The 18437-nt window shown below is 42.5% G+C and overlaps 1 protein-coding gene across 5 annotated transcripts in view; it reads left to right on the top strand.

The window, feature by feature from the left end:
• Positions 1–16210, top strand: part of LOC112560322 — a 79570-nt gene extending 63360 nt beyond the window's left edge. For 4 of the 5 annotated variants that reach the window (XM_025232107.1, XM_025232108.1, XM_025232106.1 and 1 more), the window contains 5 exons: positions 254–392; positions 4020–4135; positions 5013–5085; positions 9154–9375; positions 10300–16210. In XM_025232107.1, the coding sequence (XP_025087892.1) occupies positions 254–392; positions 4020–4135; positions 5013–5085; positions 9154–9375; positions 10300–10910 (1161 nt within the window). In that variant the 3' untranslated portion in view covers positions 10911–16210. The remainder of the gene's footprint in view (positions 1–253; positions 393–4019; positions 4136–5012; positions 5086–9153; positions 9376–10299) is intronic. The other variant, XM_025232109.1, reaches the window with a different exon arrangement.
• The last annotated feature ends 2227 nt before the right edge of the window (positions 16211–18437 follow it).

The raw sequence follows: 18437 nt of genomic DNA, 5'->3' as shown, positions 1-18437 counted from the left end.
GGGTCAAACCTGAGTAGGGACGGGACCTGGTAACAAGCTGTAAGCTATAATTAGCTCTGTTTGGTGACTGTCTTGACACACCTTGCCATCGTCTGACACTTTAGGCTTTATTTGACTAGCGAATAAACCTGGAATAACCGCTGACATTACGTTGACATGTGCTGTTACCATGAATGTGTCACTGTTTGCTGTTACACGTTACAGCGTGTCATGTATGTGTACTCGCTGTAAGTGTCGCTATGTGTTGTTGCAGGTGTTTGATGCCGTGATCATTCTTGCATCATTTGTCGTCGATCTAGTGTTCATCAAGGGAGTTCCGGTTTTCGTCGTCGACGAATCTATATTTATTCTGGCATTTTTGTTGCCATGGCGAGTGATACGGGTTGTAAATAGTAAGTTTCTCTCCAGTCAAGAGGAATTGTTTTTACATTATTGCATGATGTAACTAATAAATTCATCACTCAATGCGACCGTGACTTTAAGAAAGTCAGAGTGACTTTATTGCATGATGTAAATAGCAAGTGTATTTCCATTCGATTTTGTTGATCATTACAATTATTTTATTGCCTATGAAATGTAATTATAACTATACGTTTTCATTAGGGTGACGGCATACGTTTGCTTCTTGTTTTTTAAACTCTATGTCACTAAACACAATGAAATGCACACAAATACGAGGCTAAGCCCACTGTAGTCTTCTAGACCGACAAGTATCAATCCTTTGCAAATAATGATAAGCAGGAGTAATTCGATATCTTTCTTTAATAATATTTAGGATGAAGTAAGCTACATAAAATTCAACCCCACCCACTTTCTTAAACAACAAGAGATGCATTGGAAATTCACATTGTGGCTGGTTCTCTCTTTCTCCTTCCTTGCTTGCCACCGATGATAATAAAATGGTTCGTCGACCCCTTAGCCAGCAGGTCAGAGCAGCCTCCTACGCACGGCGCGAAGGCGATGATAAAAGTGCGGCGCCCAGCTAATTCCCCGCGCGGCGATGATCACGACACAGAACCTCCCACAAAGTGGCGCTTAAAGACATGGGCTTTTTCCCCCGGATGTCTGGAAAAACAGCAGACGAGACCGACCTGCTCAGCAAATCAGACGCTTACGTCAACTGCGGAGAACAATCGTTTTTGGCTTTAGTAAAGAAAATGGACTAAAAAAAAATAAAATAAAATAAACCCCACGAGAAATGAATATCTTTTGACTATAAAATATTACGTTGGTGGATACAAGCCAATTCTTGTCGATCTATGGCCAGGTAGAACTTCAATTACTGTTTGTAATGTAGGTATCCCGTTATTACACCATCCACCACCCCCTCCAAGAGCTTTTGCAGAGCTTATGAAGAACATTCCTTCATACAACATATTTCTTGTAGTGCAGTTTTATGATGCATAGAAAGACCACGGTTCCTTTATGGGTTGTTGTGTGTGCAAGTTAACATAATATTCTGTCAGGTTTTTTTTTCCATAAGAAAGAAATCCAGTATGTGTCTACATAGCTTGGTTTTACTGCTTGTAAAATTACATTATACTTTCCTTGTCTTCCTTTCATTTACTCATACCTCGTGTCACAAGCACCCTTCATTTTCTCCTTCTTCGCTTCTTTGAGATGTCCTTAAGGCAATGGAAGAGTGTAAGTTTATATGAAAGCAGCTCTCCCCAAGTTCTCTATCAGTTGTGTTCCTTTGAAGCAGTCCGCATGGGCCCACTCGCCAATGATCTCATAAGCGAGGTTGTCAACTCAATGTTTTGTTGGTCAGGTGAAACAGCTGGACATGACAAGGGGCTTCTCAGATTTGAAACGCTAGCTGGACATTACAAGATGATGGTCCTTGTAGATCGTGCTATAGGAGTTTTATATTGTAAAGCAACCAGTGTGGCTGGCTGATGGGCACAACATACTGAAACAATTCATTTTCACCTTTCTTATGATCAGAGTCAGCGATAAAGCAGCAAGCTCTCTTCTTTTGAAATAAACATGTTTGGAAGGACCCTAATGCCATCATCACAGTTGTGATGGGTTGATGTGCCTTCAGCATGTCATTTAAAGCTTCTCTTGGAACAGATCTTAATAATTTGTTTTCCTGACACGTATGCTTTAGGAGTTCATAAACGCTTATCTTTCGTTTCGTCATGAGAAATCTCAGTTCCTGAAAATGCATCATGTGTCTTTTTTACCAAAGACATTTTCATTACACGGCTGGCGAGGCTCCCCAGCTGCATCGGTCCTGCCGTGACATTATCTGGGGAGGATTGGCGTGTTAGCTCGTCACAATGCATCATAAACCTATCTTGCCGGCTAGGAGAGTAACTATCAGAAAACCACCGCTAGACAGCTAAATACTAGTGCATGCTGTAAAAAAAAATAATAATACACCAAAACTTAGAGAAGTCTGAAGGTACGGGCTGTAGAAGGCTTGGGCTCAGGGTGGACGCCAACTGCCGGCGACACTGAGCATCTTCCTCAGACCTTCGCGCTTGATTCTGTCTACAGCAAGATACACGGACTTCCATTGTAACAATGTATACACATCTAAGTGCATACGTTTACATTGGTCTCAAAGTCCAGTGGTACATTCTGTACATGCATCAGCTGCTGCTGCTTTGCTTGGATGTCAGATTGTGAGGCCATAGATTTGTTGATGTATTTGCATGCAAACTGTTGACAAAATATTAGCCAGGGCCAAGCTGCAACAGTGTTTTTTCTAGTAAGAGCCCCCACGGACCTATCTACCGGTGAACATGTTAAAAAAAGTTTTTTGTATGAAAGACATGGATGCTCATAAGTCCTGGCTCAGGATAGAAATGTCTGTATTTTGTCCTTCATAGTGACTAATTGTAGCTGAACATTGCTAATAAAGTATTCAGTATATACAAGTAACACAAGCACAGAGTCAATATATACAATTAACACAGACACACACACATAAAGGAGGATTAAAGCCCCAAGAGACAATCTCATCTTCTGTGGCCTGTTTGCAACATGCAGCTAACAGCCAATACTCATCGTGCTGCTCTAAGTCAGTCGCTGCAGTCGATGGCGGACCAAGCTGTTCGCCGAGTTTTTGCCATGCTATAACCAGTATAGAGAGAGAACTGGTGCACTGTGGGAGGGCTGCACACGGTGCGCATGTCACGAGCGAATCATAATGATAAATGACGAGGCAGTGGGCTCTGCACGTACAGCAAGGGGTCCACGCGCGTTTCCCTGGGGACCATCGCGAGAGCGGGGTGAGGGAGAAAGGACATGAGTCGGCTCTTTCCATCGCTCAAGTATGTTGCGTGCGTCTCACAGCTTTCTTACTGGCGTATCCGGCAGAAACACGAGCCGCAAGGCATTGTGGGGCTTCCGGTTTCTAAATCAGAATCGACAAAAGGTCGAAGTTCCAAGCGACATTTCACAACACCAATCCCTGGCCTTCATGATAAAACCGCCATTTTCCCACCATGCGGTCTCTACCCTGTCAGACTTACTCAGATGGGGGGGCTGGGGAGACGAACCTGCTTCTCACGCTGGCTTTTGACACAACACCAGGGAATTATGCATTAAAAAATAGGATAACATATATTGAAAAGAGAGAAGCACGCGCGAATGTGACGTGCTTGTGTGTCTGTGTGTCTGAGCATGCGTTTATGATTTAATAAACTTCAGTTGCTAATATTTACAGTGCTATCTCTGTTTCGGTCATGTTTATAATTTAAATGTGTGGAAATAGTAGGTTAGGGAAGGGTAACTTCTCGTTCCTGAAATCTGTTTTAGCTGTTTTTCTAAGTGTAAGTGTTCCCAGTGCTTAAATTTCTTTAAAACATTCATTTGAAAACATGCAAATATTTGAACATTTTTCGCCATTGAATAGTGCTAATGAGTACAAGCTGATCACAAAGCTCTATGTGACAAGCTTAGTAGTAGGTGGCGTGATAGGTCTAACCTAGTGACGTCATCTAGTAACCTAGCATTGCGCAGGTGCGGTGATGTCGGATACTAGGCCCTGTGTTTTGTGTGGTCAGGTCTGGTGGTGGCTGTTATTGATCACGAACACGTCAAACTGCGACTGTTGTACAGCCGCAAGAAGAAACTGGATAAGACTGTGGAGACTCTTAAGAACGAGGTCGACGAGCTCAAGGTGAGTGGAGTGATCTCCCCTGGCAAGAACAAGCGACGAACAGAAGCATCACGCAATCTCCACTTTCGTCTCAATGAACACACTCTCCTCCCTTCCTTCTATCTCTCTCTTTCTCTGTCTCTGTGTGTGTCTCTCTCTGTAATTTCTTCCTCTGCGGGCCTCTCCATGGGCTGATTGAGCAGTTTAATTACGTTTATTATTTATTTATGAAATATTTCTGAAGAAACTGATGTCAGCAAAGCTGACAGGTACAGCTTTCAGATGCTTTTAACTCACAGCACGGCCAGTGTGATAATGGCGTAAGATTTAACACTTAATTGTGGCAATAAAGCTTAATACAGTGCGGAGTGAATGAAAGTGCTACAATGCACTTACACAGAGCAGGATAAACATAACACTGTCAGGAAATAGTCTCAGGATACGTGCCATGATGCCCACATTGTCAGAGTAGCGCCAATACATCATAGTCTCCAAGTGTCAGAGTAGTAAGTACCAGAGTGTCATAGTGATGTTGCCATAATTCCCAAGTGTCAAAGTATTGAGTACCAGAGTGCCTGATTCCAGACGAGCCTTTCCTAGTCCAGAGTAAAAATTCACAAGCCTACATCCACGCCTTTGACTATATGGTCCACACCTGAGCTGGTGTCCCTCTTAATATTGCAGACACATTATAAAGTACAAAAATATCGTCCACAACGTATACCAAAGGCAGATGTATAGCCGTTCAAATATACAAATGAAAGAAATCGTGTCTGGAGACAGTGTAGACACTCTCCAACAGGCAACATCCATCCTGATAAGTGCGGCTGACTAATCAACGGTTAAATGTGTGATAACCAGTCGAGGTTTGTCTCTCAGTTTAATGAATCTCTCGCAGGGTTTACTTCAAGATGTGCGGTCGCTGTGCTTGAAAGAAGGCCTGGAGTCCTGGAAAATCGACAACTTACTGGGTAAGTCGGACAATGAGTGCTGGCATCTCGCCACTCTCATCCTTGCTCCTGTACCTTCGTCATCCCCTGTCTTGATGAAATCGACGTTTTGTTGAAGACCTTTGCTGGCCATAACTACATATCTTCTGTGGTGGTTGACATGCTCATATATATGTGCACATATATACATTAACACACGTGCTTGTGGCCATGCTGGGGAGGGTGTGCGTGCACATCTAAGTGTTTGAATGAATAAAAGAGAAAAAGAAAGACAACGCGAATATGAAAGACTGACTGTGAAGACATTTTTACTCTAAAACAGTTAAGTGTGTTCAGAGACACTAAAGTTGTCCTCATTGCTCTGTGCGTGTGTGTGTCGTGCGTGCGTACGTGTGTATGCGTGTGAGTCATGCAGATTGTAACAGTGCCATTGTCATATTTGAACCAGTTTTGACCCCTTAAATTGTATTATCGTGCTGATATTGAAAGTGTTTTAATGATCGCTTCATTAATTGCAACTTTTCAAATGGGACAAAGGCCTTTTGCTGGCAAATAATATTTATTAAGCCATTTATTTAAAGTGACCAATTTTTTATTCTCTCCTTCCTTCGAGTAGATAGCTGGATAGTACAGGGGACTGCCACTTGTTTACAATGGAGTAGTTTTTTTTTTCGCCATTGGACATAACGGCAACTCTCATTTGCAAACACAGGGTCATTAACTTTCTTAGTGTCAATAATCAAACTTTTAAGAAGTATTTGCAATCAGTTTCGAGGGAAATATTTGTAGGCATTAGTGCTTTTGCATTGAATATCTGCAGATTGCTAGTTTTGTTGGAAATACACGTAGACATGGATCATTAGTACAAGAAACACTAACAGACAGTTTCATTGGAAACAGGCATAGACATGGTCAGTTGTAGAGGAAATCTTACAGAGGTAGACGGTCAAGTCGATTACTTTACCTTGTGTTTATGTTTTGATAGACCTGTGTCACGCGGGATGCTACGGCACTTGTGTTTTTAATATTTCTAATACCACTTCCTCGAATGTTGGCAAGGACTGATCAATCTGAGTTAAGTGAATCCACCTCATACCCTGACGTGTGTCCAGGATACAAACAAACAAAGTGGACAGAAGGGTGAACACAAAGTGGACAGAAGGGTGAACACAAAGTGGACAGAAGGGTGAACACAAAGTTGACAGGGGGAACGTGGGGAGGTGATGTGATTTTTATGAAAGGTTCAATACTTTAAAGAGGAAGTTAATTCAGTCTTCTTTGAATTTCTACCTAAACACGAGGACATTAAAATATCGCCAAGCAGTAGTGTATTTGTGCAGGAGGTAATAGGTATGTTAAACTATCTTCAAATATAAGTGTTTTCTTAAGGGATGCATTACATGCACTAAACTATCATCAAATCGTGTATGAAAAGATACAGTTACGAGCTTCATTGGTTTGCACTTGCATATTTCTTTTTTCAAATAAACAAATTCAGAAACTGACAAAGAGAAGAAAAAGAAAAGAAGAATTAATAACAGAAATCTAGCTAATCAAACTTTTTCCAACCCTCAGTCTTGTACAATGTCCCCTCTAACATTCTTTACTGGGCACAACAAGAAATGCAATTGTAAAAGGACGTCAGTATAACTTCATGAACATCTAGACATAATCTATCTAGCCTTTAAGGCACAGAAAAATACTATCTAGCCTTAACGGACCCAGAAACAATCTTTAGCCTTAAACACATTTATCTCACAACAGGGTCTTTCTTTCTTCCTTCCTGCTTTCTTTTTCTTTCCCTGAAACCATCAGGAAACGCGACGGGGAGTCATTGCTATGCACATCAGCGGCGGCCATAAGGACACGTGAGATGGTCGATTTGTCCCTATTTATTTCATCACCATTCGGATCTCGATTCGTCTCGCACTTTATCCCGCTACGCTAGACCAATGCGACTGATTTCCCTTTGGTAATGGAGCTGGTGGCCAGTGTACGCACATTGCATTCTGACTGGGGTGTGGCGGGCTGTCAGGTCGTGGACAAGGGCCCGCGGGGCAAGCACTCGGGTCTCTTCATCTAGAAAAAAAAAGGGATGTGCAAGTAGAAGGACTTTTGGCTGTTTGGTGCGTTCTCTTGGTCTCCTTACATACACCATAGATGTCTTCGCTCCCTTTGAAGTTCTTGTCATGGTTTCATCATGCGCTTCCCCTTCCGCTATACCTTTTAGCATCGGGACGTTTATAAATTTCAATTTCAGTACTATATCTGTATATATCCCTTGTAGTACTATTTAAGCCTTAACAGTAATGTAATAAAACGATTGCCGTTGGCAAGCGTTCCTGATAATGCTGCTATGGTAGGACGCGGTGCTTCGTCGAAACGTATCTGGTTAGTTAGGTGGAAGAACCGATAAGTATCTTTCCAGCGATTGTGACTTTAATGGGAGGGTTATGTCATCTCTATGGTCTAAATTAATGTAGATAATCCTGACGACGTTATAATTTTAGTCATTGGCGATGCACGGGTGAAATGACCTGCTGTATTCATGGTCGCCGTGCCCCCGTGTCAGCTCCCAATTCTTCTTCACTATTCACCTCCCACCATCCAACCTCCCTAAAACGCTCTTCGCGAACAACAAAGTGGATCGGTTCGGTTATGTCGGCCGTGCGGCCCACTCCAGCAATTTTCGACTGACTGGGGGTTCCAGCTGGCCTTGATGTACACCCCGTGTTCAATATTCCATTTCGAAGGCCGGTGAAGGACTTGCGTAAAGCCTTGGTATTTTGATGTGTTTTGCAAGCTTCTGCAGACTATTGGTGTCTTATGTGAGAGTTTCTTCACATTCGGTTGGTCAGCGTTAAGTACATTACCTCTCAATGGACATGGCTGTGGGCTGGAAGGAGGTAATTCTCCTGCACGTGATCTATGTCTTTGTCTCAGTGCGCAGTTTGTTGTGTAAAGGTGAGTGGGGACACACTTCCAGTCCGGTCACTAATATGTAGAGAAGATAGTAAAGGCGTCTGTTGAAATAACTGTGCACAGAAGGTCTAGATGGTTTGGGCAGGTATTGTGCTCGAGTAAACCTGGAAATGAAATTATGATCACTGACAACAGGTTCTGTTTGTGTAGATCGCTTTGCCTACACTTTTTTCCATTCAAAATCAAATATGCCAATTTTTTGTCCATCTTTTTCTTAATGCTTTAGAAACAGGAAAATGGAAAAGTCTTTTATGACATGCATTAGGCTGACAGGCCACTTGCCACATTGCTAATGCAGCTGTACGCAAGGACTGAAGCTGATCTGCCGAGGTCATTAAAGGCCTTCAAAGTCACCATGCGGGTGAAGAAAAGGGATGTTTGAGTTGGACCCATCAGACTACGTCAGCCCAGGCTGTCAAATGGTGGGCACAAGTTCAGGAGGTTTTGGTAACTCAAGTTTAGTCCAGTCCCCTGCCGCAGTGCAAAGGAAACATCAGGTTATGAAAGTGAGGAGGTTAATTAAAAAGCCTGGAGGAAGACGACCCGGAGAAGGTTTTGGGTGTTGGTAAACATCACCCAGTGGGATGTAATGATGCGTTCTCGCTCTGGGACTGGTTCCTCCTCAAATCGACCGTTACTGTGCAGGAAATGTGTGCGTGCGTGTGTGAGAGAGAGACAAGCGAAACGTAATATTTTATTTATTGGTTTTTGTTATTTTAATTGCGTTTTGAGCTCATGCAAATGTACTACGATTAATTTTTTTCCCGTTGTGACCTTCTAAATGAATATGGTGCAGACAGAGTGTTTATTGAGTAGTTGCTTATTCTATAAAACTTTAGGCAAAATAGTCAGCGTGTAAAAGTGCATCAACATAACACAACTTAATTTTAACGGAATTTGTATGTGTGTGTGAGAGAGAGACTGATATAAACATAGGCAGGTAAAAAACTATATATATATATACACTATGTAATAAAATTTAGGCTTTTATTTGTATGAAATGCGCTAAGACTAAATGTTGAACATCTCAGTACCTCTTAAAAGGGGTAAATGAATGAAAAATTTGAATTTTGATTCTTGAACAATGTTGTCATGATTGTTTCGCAGGTAAGTTTGCTCCTCGCCGACGGAAAGACTCCAAGTTCTATGCGCTGGTCAAGCTGGTCATGTCTACGGCCAGCGTCACGGACGACAGAGACTCCATCTCTTCCTCCTCCATCGAAAATGACATCCGTGCCATCGCCAATCGCGACAGCGTTCTCAACATCAACGATTGCTCCACGAGTAACGATAACACCATCAGCTCTTTCAACTTTTTAAACGTTCAGGGTTAGAGACTAGACTGTGTTGTCTTAGTGCTTTTACTCACCTGTGTCCTTCTAGTACTTTGCATTGCAATCATCGCAGCTACTGTCTCGCATTACCTGACAGCTTGGTCTGTCTGTGTCACTGACAGCTGTAGTGTGTGTCATTTACAGTTTTTGATGTGTCACTGACAGCTGTAGGTGTGTCATTTACAGTTTTGGATGTGTCACTGACAGCTGTAGGTGTGTCATTTACAGGTTTGGATGTGTCACTGACAGCTGTAGGTGTGTCACTGACAGCTTGAAGTGTGTCATTGACAGCTTGTGGCTTGTAGATGAGACTCTTCTCTATGTAACTGATTGTTGTATAACTAACAACTTGTTGTTTATAGTTGACATTCTAGATGTATGCTGCTGTTTTATGTAACTCACCATGGCTATGTAGATAGGTAAGCCTACGTTGTACTCATGCAGATTGAGAAATCGTTTTTGAAACAATTTTAACTTAATAAAATTAAAAATACTAAATTAAAAAGTCCACAGAGAATATGTCACACAAGTTTACTTTTATGTTTATTCTGTTTTCTTTGTGAGACCTGTAATATCAGCATTTTTATTGGGTGTTCTTATTCCAATAAGTCCCTTTCAACTTTAAACTTTTAGTATCGATTTTTTTGAACTGGTAATTCTAGTCATGAATCCAAAACTTACCTGTAATAAACCGTCAGTTACTCTTTTTTCCCTCGAATACTTTCTCTCTCTCTTTGTTCCTCTTTTTGTTTGGTAGTATTTTTGGAATTGAATAACTTTTTAAGGCCATAGTAGACTATAGAGTAGCTTCTAGTTAATAGTGTCTTACTGTGGTGGTAATTATTGACTGTCTCTATCCCTGTAGTTCATAGACGCTGTTTCTCTCCTAAGATTTAAACTAACCGTCTCTATCCTGCAGGCAACTACGACATTCGCTCGGTGGCCTCGGATGTAGAGAGCTACAAGGACGGCTACAGCTCGCACTCAGCCTCTCCGTCACCAGTCGTGTCCCCTGAAATCTCCCCCTGCCCGTCACCTAACGTTTTCCTGAGGGTCCCTGGCGGACCTTCCGTTTTCCGGTTTGACGACACCCAGTCTATGATGTCAGACGAGCTGGCATCACGGCCCAGCACTCCCAACATTCTGCTGACTGCACCCAGTACGGAGAACACGTGTGACATCGAGGCCATGGCCGAGACCTCACTGAACTCTGCTCCCGACGGTCGGACACTAGGCGTGGGCAAGGAGGGAGTGCGGAGTGGCAGTGGGGGTGGAGCAAGGAACGAGACAAAGACACTCAAGAAGGGAAAGGCGGCCAAGCTGCACACCCCGCCCTCTACTCCTTTCCTAACGGTACCCAACAGTCACGGGCGCGGGCACAAGCCTCGCATCTCCGACTCGCACTCCCTGACCGACCTTCAGTTTGCCTCGAGAATGCCATCGAGAAGATCCTCCTGTCTCAGTCTCAACGCCGAAGCCAGAGGTCGGCGCCAGAAGTCACCACGCCGCGTCAACTTTGACCTTTCCTGAGGTTCGTCTAGCGGCTTTTCCTCCTGAAAAACTATCTGCCTGGACAGGCGTGCACTTGACTGTCTGGACAGCGAGCTGTGGTCATCTGCTTGCCCTTGGGGACCAAGTGGGACAAAGGCAGTTAGTGTGCACCGGCTGTGCTGGCTTCGTCTTACATTAGTCAAATAAATACACGACGTCAGTAAGTTAGCTGTGATGTTTCAGGGCAGTGCTAGACATAGATTTGCTTTCTCTTGTGCTTACTACTTCAGATAGTTTCAGTACGGACGGTAAAGGGCCCTTTCGTTTGCTTGCATTAAATGAGAAAAAAAAAATTCTTGCGGACGCTGTAAAGGACACGAAATCAGGTGACACTCTACCGCTCGTTGCTTTTCTCGTCGTCCTCTCCAGAGAAGTGTTCAGGGAGAATTACCTGCCCATGGAATTCTCATTTACACTGGAGGCCGGGGTAGGGGAAGTCCTGGTAGTGTACCTCATTCCACCCACTCTCCCGCCCGCCCACACACACAAACAAACAAGCCAGCAAAGGAAGAACGTGAGAGAGTTTGACAGAGACTGTGTCTCTTACGTCGTTTGGCCGTCACGTCCCCATGGCAGAACGTGTTGAAGCACGTGACTGTCGTGTGAGTGCAGGTCGCACGACTTCAGAGCTGCTCGCAGACAGCGGTACCGGACCTCGTGCTTTGAAATCTTCTCGCTTTCTTGTCACCAGAGGAGGTCTTACTGTTTTCTGTCTAGCATTCTCTAGTTACACGAAGATCAACGACAGTGGTTTTTATCGTTCTGATATTGCACCAAGTCGTCTACTGAAGTAGACAGTTCTGTTTCTCTCAGGATGTCGGCAGACAGCCCAACTGCGGGCACAGAGGAAGCAGAAGATGCAACAAAAGTCGGTTTCAGAAACAATGTTTTTACAATAGTACGAAAATGGCTTTTGCCAATCTGAGACACGAGCTTGGTGATTCTTTTGCGCCGACGTTAAGAACGAGTATCCGTCGCTTGACATGGGTATGGGTACAGATGTCGATGTACATGTGCTTGTGCACGAGTAGTAGCTTCAAGTGAGTAGGGTACATCAAGTTGTGTAGGGAGATTGTTAATGCAAGCAGCGTGTCACACATTACTCAGGTGGATGGACATTGTATTTCGTAACGACGTCCTGAAGAACACGAGGGGACGTCCAGCGAACACAAGATGGCGGCAGGGAGGGAGCGGAACGTGTCTCTCCCGTCCAGCTGAGCGAGTCGTCCGTTAGAGGAACAGGGGATGTAACTGTGTAAGAAAGATCAGCATTATACATACGTATGTAGTGTAATACCGGTTCCTGACTGTCCTGTCATGTTTGGACAATGATCTCAGGTCTTGTTGATTGGTGAACTGCAGGGCGGAATAATTAATACGGTTTGTATTTTACACACTAACATCGTCTTCATCCTCATCGATAATCATTGACTAGTACACTTCACTACTCTGCTCTTACTACTACTACACATCGAATTTTCATGTTCATCGTGTTCATCGTTGTCCGTAAAAGCTTTCTTTAGCGCGGGATCAATTGTTTCAGTTGTTTTGTGTTTCTATCGCCGTCAGTCCGTATAACGATAGATTCCCTATTTAGAAAGTTGAACTCTGAACTCTACAGACAGGCCGCCTTTAGGCAAAACAAAGCGAAATAACCATTGAAGACTCACCCCACCTGACCATCACCTCACCTGTACTCATCATGACGTCACACAGCGCTTGAATGCTCGCTTGTGTACGTGTATGCGATCTGTTGGTGTGTCATGATTTCCCTTGTGGAGAAGACATTGTGTGGCGAGGCATTGTATAAACTGCAGCCGATGGAGGTCGAGATTAGTGCAGCTCCGTGCAGTCTGGAGCGGTCTTCTCATTCACAGAGTAGAAGGCGTTGCGCCCCTGGTGTCCGGTGCAGAAGTTTGCATCATCAGTGCAGTGCACCGTGTACAAATAGGTGAGGCATGAAAGACGATAAACATAACGGCATTTGTTACACATCACCTATCGGTGTGAAGCATCAGAAAATGGAAACATCGAAAATATGTGTCATTGATTTATATTCTCAGCCATTTACCTCGGAATGAGTTCTTTGACAACTTATTAAGAAAAACTACTATTTAAACACGGTGCAGAACATCTCAGCAAGAAGGTCGGAAGTGTTTGATGTAAGTGTTGTGTGGGTATAGCACACTACATCCGGGGTGGCCACAGATTAATTCTGACAATTCTAGCGTCAACAGAGAGTATCCAAAGGTCACAAAGATTATAACAGATAGCCAGATAGTAAAGCACACCTAGGTGAACTGTACTTGAAAGTCTGTATTGTCAGTTATAGAGTGATGCCAAAGTGATGCTTGTTCGTCAGTCTGTAGACTGTAGACGCCGTCGATGGCGATGACTGTATTATAAAACCTTCTAACAACCACGTGCGAGTCACGTATTACGGGAACCGTAGTTCTTTCTTTCAAAGGATATATTGCCTTCGTTGTAAACCTAAAACTAGGTTTACTGGCTTATTACAGGGCTACATTTCCAACGCTATTCAATACTCGCGTGCTGTTAGCACTATTTACTGTGGTTCAGAATCTTATTCAGAGGCTGATTTTGAAGCACGAAAGGTGAGGCCGCTAATGCAAGTAACGTTTCTCCAAGCGAGAATATGGAAATGGAAATTTCCCAATAATATCTTAATCAACATTCTTTATTACGTCTGATGAATTCGTTAAAAAAACGGTGAGCCTCGTTACCTATTTTCAAACTTATACTTTCTTTTTTAATTAGGAAACTTCATGTCAAGGTATCCAAAATATCCGAGATACATTCAAAGGTTTATGTTGCGTGACAAGCAACAGCTAAGCATAGGAAAATACTGGCCCTGGGGTCTCCTGACGTAACGGCCATTTGTAAAATACATTACAAACTAAAATAATCATATCGAAATGCAAAATATATTGTGTATGGAATTGCAGGATACTTCTGCACCCACACACACTTTATATATATATACTGAACAGTGCGTATATACATACCGTGTAAATGTAGAGTGCGTCAGTGTGCCATCAGGTTGACTGGGTTGATAGCTCTCTCACATATATATATATCTCCACAGCCATTCGACCTGGCGATACACTAACGCATACACTAAATATGTGTGTGTGTATGAGTGGGTTATGTATATCTAGAGAGAGCGAACACATTGTTCAGTCTATCTATATATAAACTTACATAGACTGAAAACACGCTGGGTATATATAAAGTGTGTGGTTATACCGGCTGATCAAATTAAAAAATATATATCCAGAAAGTTGATCTGAAGGTACACTTACTAACAGAGCTGTCACTTGATTTCTTTTTACCTCCTCGCCCAAAAAAAAAAATAAAAAACAAAAAACAAAAATATCACTAACTGGTTTTCTCACAAGCTGTCAAGCAGTTACTAGCGGTTCGCGATCACAGAAAACTGAGATCTGGAGGAGCAATCTGAACGGAGGACAAACTAAAGTGACTGAGACCTAACTATGGTGGTAAAGCAGACGACTTAGCTCACTGTAATCGTACTATGATAAGTAATAGAAACAGCCGTTTTAAACTCATGATGGCCGTAGTGTGGTGAGGAACGGCGCTGACAGACTTACTTACTGTAGCCTTATGTGGTGGGCAACAGAGCCTACAGTTGTAGCGGCAGAGCCTGTCCTAGCCGATGTTTATGTTGGACTGGACATGCTGAAATTGTTTCACAGCTACGAACTTTAGTTCTGTTGACAAATGTATATCGTCTGAAACTTGAGCTGGTGACCGTTGACCCAACACCTCATAATCTGACCAAAGATTTATTAATGTATCTGCGTAAGCTTTCGACATTGTTGGCTTTGATACATCATAATATTCATAAGCTAATAATTTATTATTTTATTTTTATTATTATTAATTATAACGTTATGTAGTCTTTAGCATATGGCTCAGAAATTGTTACAGACTGCTGCAATCCTGGGTTTTCATTGTTAACAAACTTATTCATTTAGGCTGTAAGACTGCAAATGTTACTGCATTCCTTTTTCCAGTTCACTTCGAGAAAATTTGTAGTTTAATTTTCTGAGCAAAAATGCAGTCTGCTTTTATAGATAAAATAAAAGACTGTAGTACTGACATAATCAGTAGTGTTAACGTTTAGGTGGAGAATTCTAACAAGGTACCTGTTATCAACAAGATAAAGTAACAGCACAATAAGCAATCATGTTAAGACTGACATGTCCTCAAGACAATGATATATTTGTGTTATATTACCTTTCGTAACGACGTTGCCAACAGAGGTACACTTTTCCAATTTCAATAGCGTTAATCCCGTTTATAAACCATAGTATTTAAAGGAGAATTAGCTAAACAAAAACAAATAAGCAAACCATTAACCATATAAATTATTATTAACCTTGAGTTATTAACTTATACGTAAAGGAGGTTTAGTATTTGACCTACTTTGTTTTCCCTACCATTAGCTACTCGCACAAATGTCATCTTTTCCCAACATTAAAGATCATTTCCAAAATCCCCACCACCACGACTAATTCACCTCCAGTTCTGCTCCCTCCTTCTCCCTCTCTCACATACGCGCCGGGCGTGCGTGCGCACACACACACACAAACACAAGAAAACGCGCGCTCAAGCATGCAGATGTGAATGAACACGCGCTCGCGCGATCTTTCATCGTTCGCTTTATACGCTGCCATGTATGGCACACATCGTGTGCGCCCACCCACATGGCTGACATATCATTCCAGGATGTACTGACGACAGAACTCTGACGTTCTGACAGATAAACTCGGCACCAGTGATCGCAGGACTCAAAACTGGTTGATCGGGGCAAAGGTGACTGTTGTTGAAATAGCTGTTCAGTAACACTTTTAATTTGAGTTGTTTTGTTTGCTCTGAGATAAATACGATTATGTAAATAGATTGTTGAGGCTAGTGTCATGTGGACTGTTGACTCCTCGAAAGCAAAAAGTTGTTGATAACTGTTTACGTTTATCGATTTGTTATGTACAGTAGGTTGCAAACAGTGCAGTTGCCATACCTAGTTACAACAGCAATCTTCATAGCGATGCACGGACTTTCTCACTTTATAGCAAAGCTGTCGTTGATTCGACATAGATATTACCGGGTAATCCTAACCTCTGGCGTTCTATATAGTCAGCATGGATGTTGGAGTGGTGCCTTCACAGGCCTTGCTTTGACACTAGCATCTGTGATGTCCACGTGGAGATTGCAATAAAATTTTCCACACGAAATAATAGTTTTCTTGTTGTATTGTCTGATTAATGGAACTTTAATATTGCTGAACTGTTCTTTGACGTGTTTGCAGCAAATTAAACTGCAGGAAAGGTTAGCAACACTATGTGTTTAGAGGCCAAGTTGTTATCACAGAGGATGCAGTACCGACCATTCATGTTTTGTGAGAGAGCGCGCGAATGTGCACGTGTGTGTGTGTGTGGTGAAGGCGTAACACGCACGCACACACACACGAAATTAAATTATTCAGCATGCAAAACGCTTAGGTTCATGATAAACTTCAGATACAACTACTCATAGCTAGTGCCAAAACTATTTTCTATGTGTGCCTGTACTCCAGAAGAGCTGACTCGATTGCGAAATTGTGACAGCCGTATGCCTACGTCCGCCATCGATTCTCTATTATAAAAAGATCATATCTAGTTATCGATCAAGGCTGCTCAGGAGTTTAGGTTGAGGTCTGAGCTTTAATGTGTTAAAATTGGTATCTCCTCTCCACACATGGACGTTCCCGCTAGAGGTCCGACGGCCACACCAAACATTCATTATCTATTCATTATCTATCTTTAAATAATAAATAACACATTTGTATAGCGTCCTTTTCCAGTATCATCCAGACTCAGGGAGCTTTGCATGTATGCATCCAAGCACGTCATATTAATTTATAATGTAATAATAATTTAATAATATAATATTAATTAATACATCATATTAATAGAAGAAGTAGAAAAATGTTATTGCTAGGTGCCACGGAACACGCATTCCCCCTTTCTTTAATGATCCAACCTGACAGAAAGGCCCTGAAGGAAGAGGGGGTGCAACTTGCAAAAACTAAGGAACAGGTGGATATGGAAGACATGCGATACTGACAGCAGAGTCTGATATAAAACTTGCCGACATGTCACTGCAATGTAGGCAGTAGCTAGATTCTGTTGTAAGACACAATGGTCTGGTGTATGGACTTGAAAATCTCAGGACGCAGATTCACGCCAAACAAATAATTCTGTGCAACACCTTGACAGCAGCAGTGCCTTTATCGTCAAAACAATGACCACGTGTCACTGAGAACGTGAGCTCTGACTGAGCTGTTGGCAACCACCAACTTTTCTTTCAACACCTCCTTCCTATCATTGTCAGGTAACGTCAGCTAAGTCTCAATAAACTCTCTAGACACAAACACAGTCTGGAATCGATGGACAATGTGAACTATTTGCTCTGGTTGGGTAGAAAGAAGCTGGAAACTCCCAGATACTCTGTCACTTCATTACTCTTTCTCTCGCAGTCTTGTTACTAGTCCTTCCAACAGCTTTCAGCCGAACAATGAGATGACATAAGACTGTTGCACATCTCTGTCCAGTCCTTTCTATCTGGTGCCTTGTTATCCTATGGTGCCACACTGCTGGTGATGTGGAACACTGCACAGCTGCCGGTCTTCTCGCAGACATTCAACTGCTTCTTCAAACGAATCAAACACGACAATAGACCAGACAGAGGGACGGAGCATGGACGTGTATTTATAAGTTCGTGGATGGAGCTATAGATGCAGGACGACATAAAACGCATCTTAGTCTGAGCGGCATATTTCACTGAGCTTCCTGGAGATACATGATGTCAATCATTGCAGACTGGTCTGTACTCCACGCAAAAGCTTGCTGTGACAGCTCGACATTCTGAAGCAGCTGGAGGTAGGCACTCAAAGTTTGAAGTCGACACTGCCGATACGCAAATCTCAAATCTAAGCAATGGCAAGATGGCGCAAGACGACAGTTGAAATAAAATGGCACAGGAAAAAGATAAAAAGTGGCGCAGACACAAAAATCCATCCAGGAATGTAGCAAATATCGTAACTGATGAAAATTAGACACAAAACTTCGCGCCGATCAAAGGACAAATATGAAAAGTGAGGGACAGCTCAGTCCTCCTCGAGCCAGTTAAGCGAAGGGACATCACTCTCCAAAAGATCTTGCCACTCCTCAGAGATTTCTTCTCTTATTATCTGATTGTTTCTTAAGTGATACATAATTGGAAAATCATATAAATGACATCTCTTAAAAGCAGGGACTGAGGGCTAGTCAACTGAGGCAGAGAAACAAAGACAGACAGAGGAAGGAAGAGAAACAATAACAGTGATCAACATTTACATGATTAAGCTCAAGTGCATTCACAAAAGAAAAAACAATTAAGATAACATTTTATTTCCAGACTGATATTACAGCAGAAACATGT

This window comes from Pomacea canaliculata, linkage group LG3 (assembly GCF_003073045.1).
Source record: "Pomacea canaliculata isolate SZHN2017 linkage group LG3, ASM307304v1, whole genome shotgun sequence".
NCBI classification, from domain to species: domain Eukaryota; kingdom Metazoa; phylum Mollusca; class Gastropoda; order Architaenioglossa; family Ampullariidae; genus Pomacea; species Pomacea canaliculata.
The sequence above is the reverse complement of the archived record's forward strand: the minus strand, read 5'-3'. Positions and strand labels throughout refer to the sequence as shown.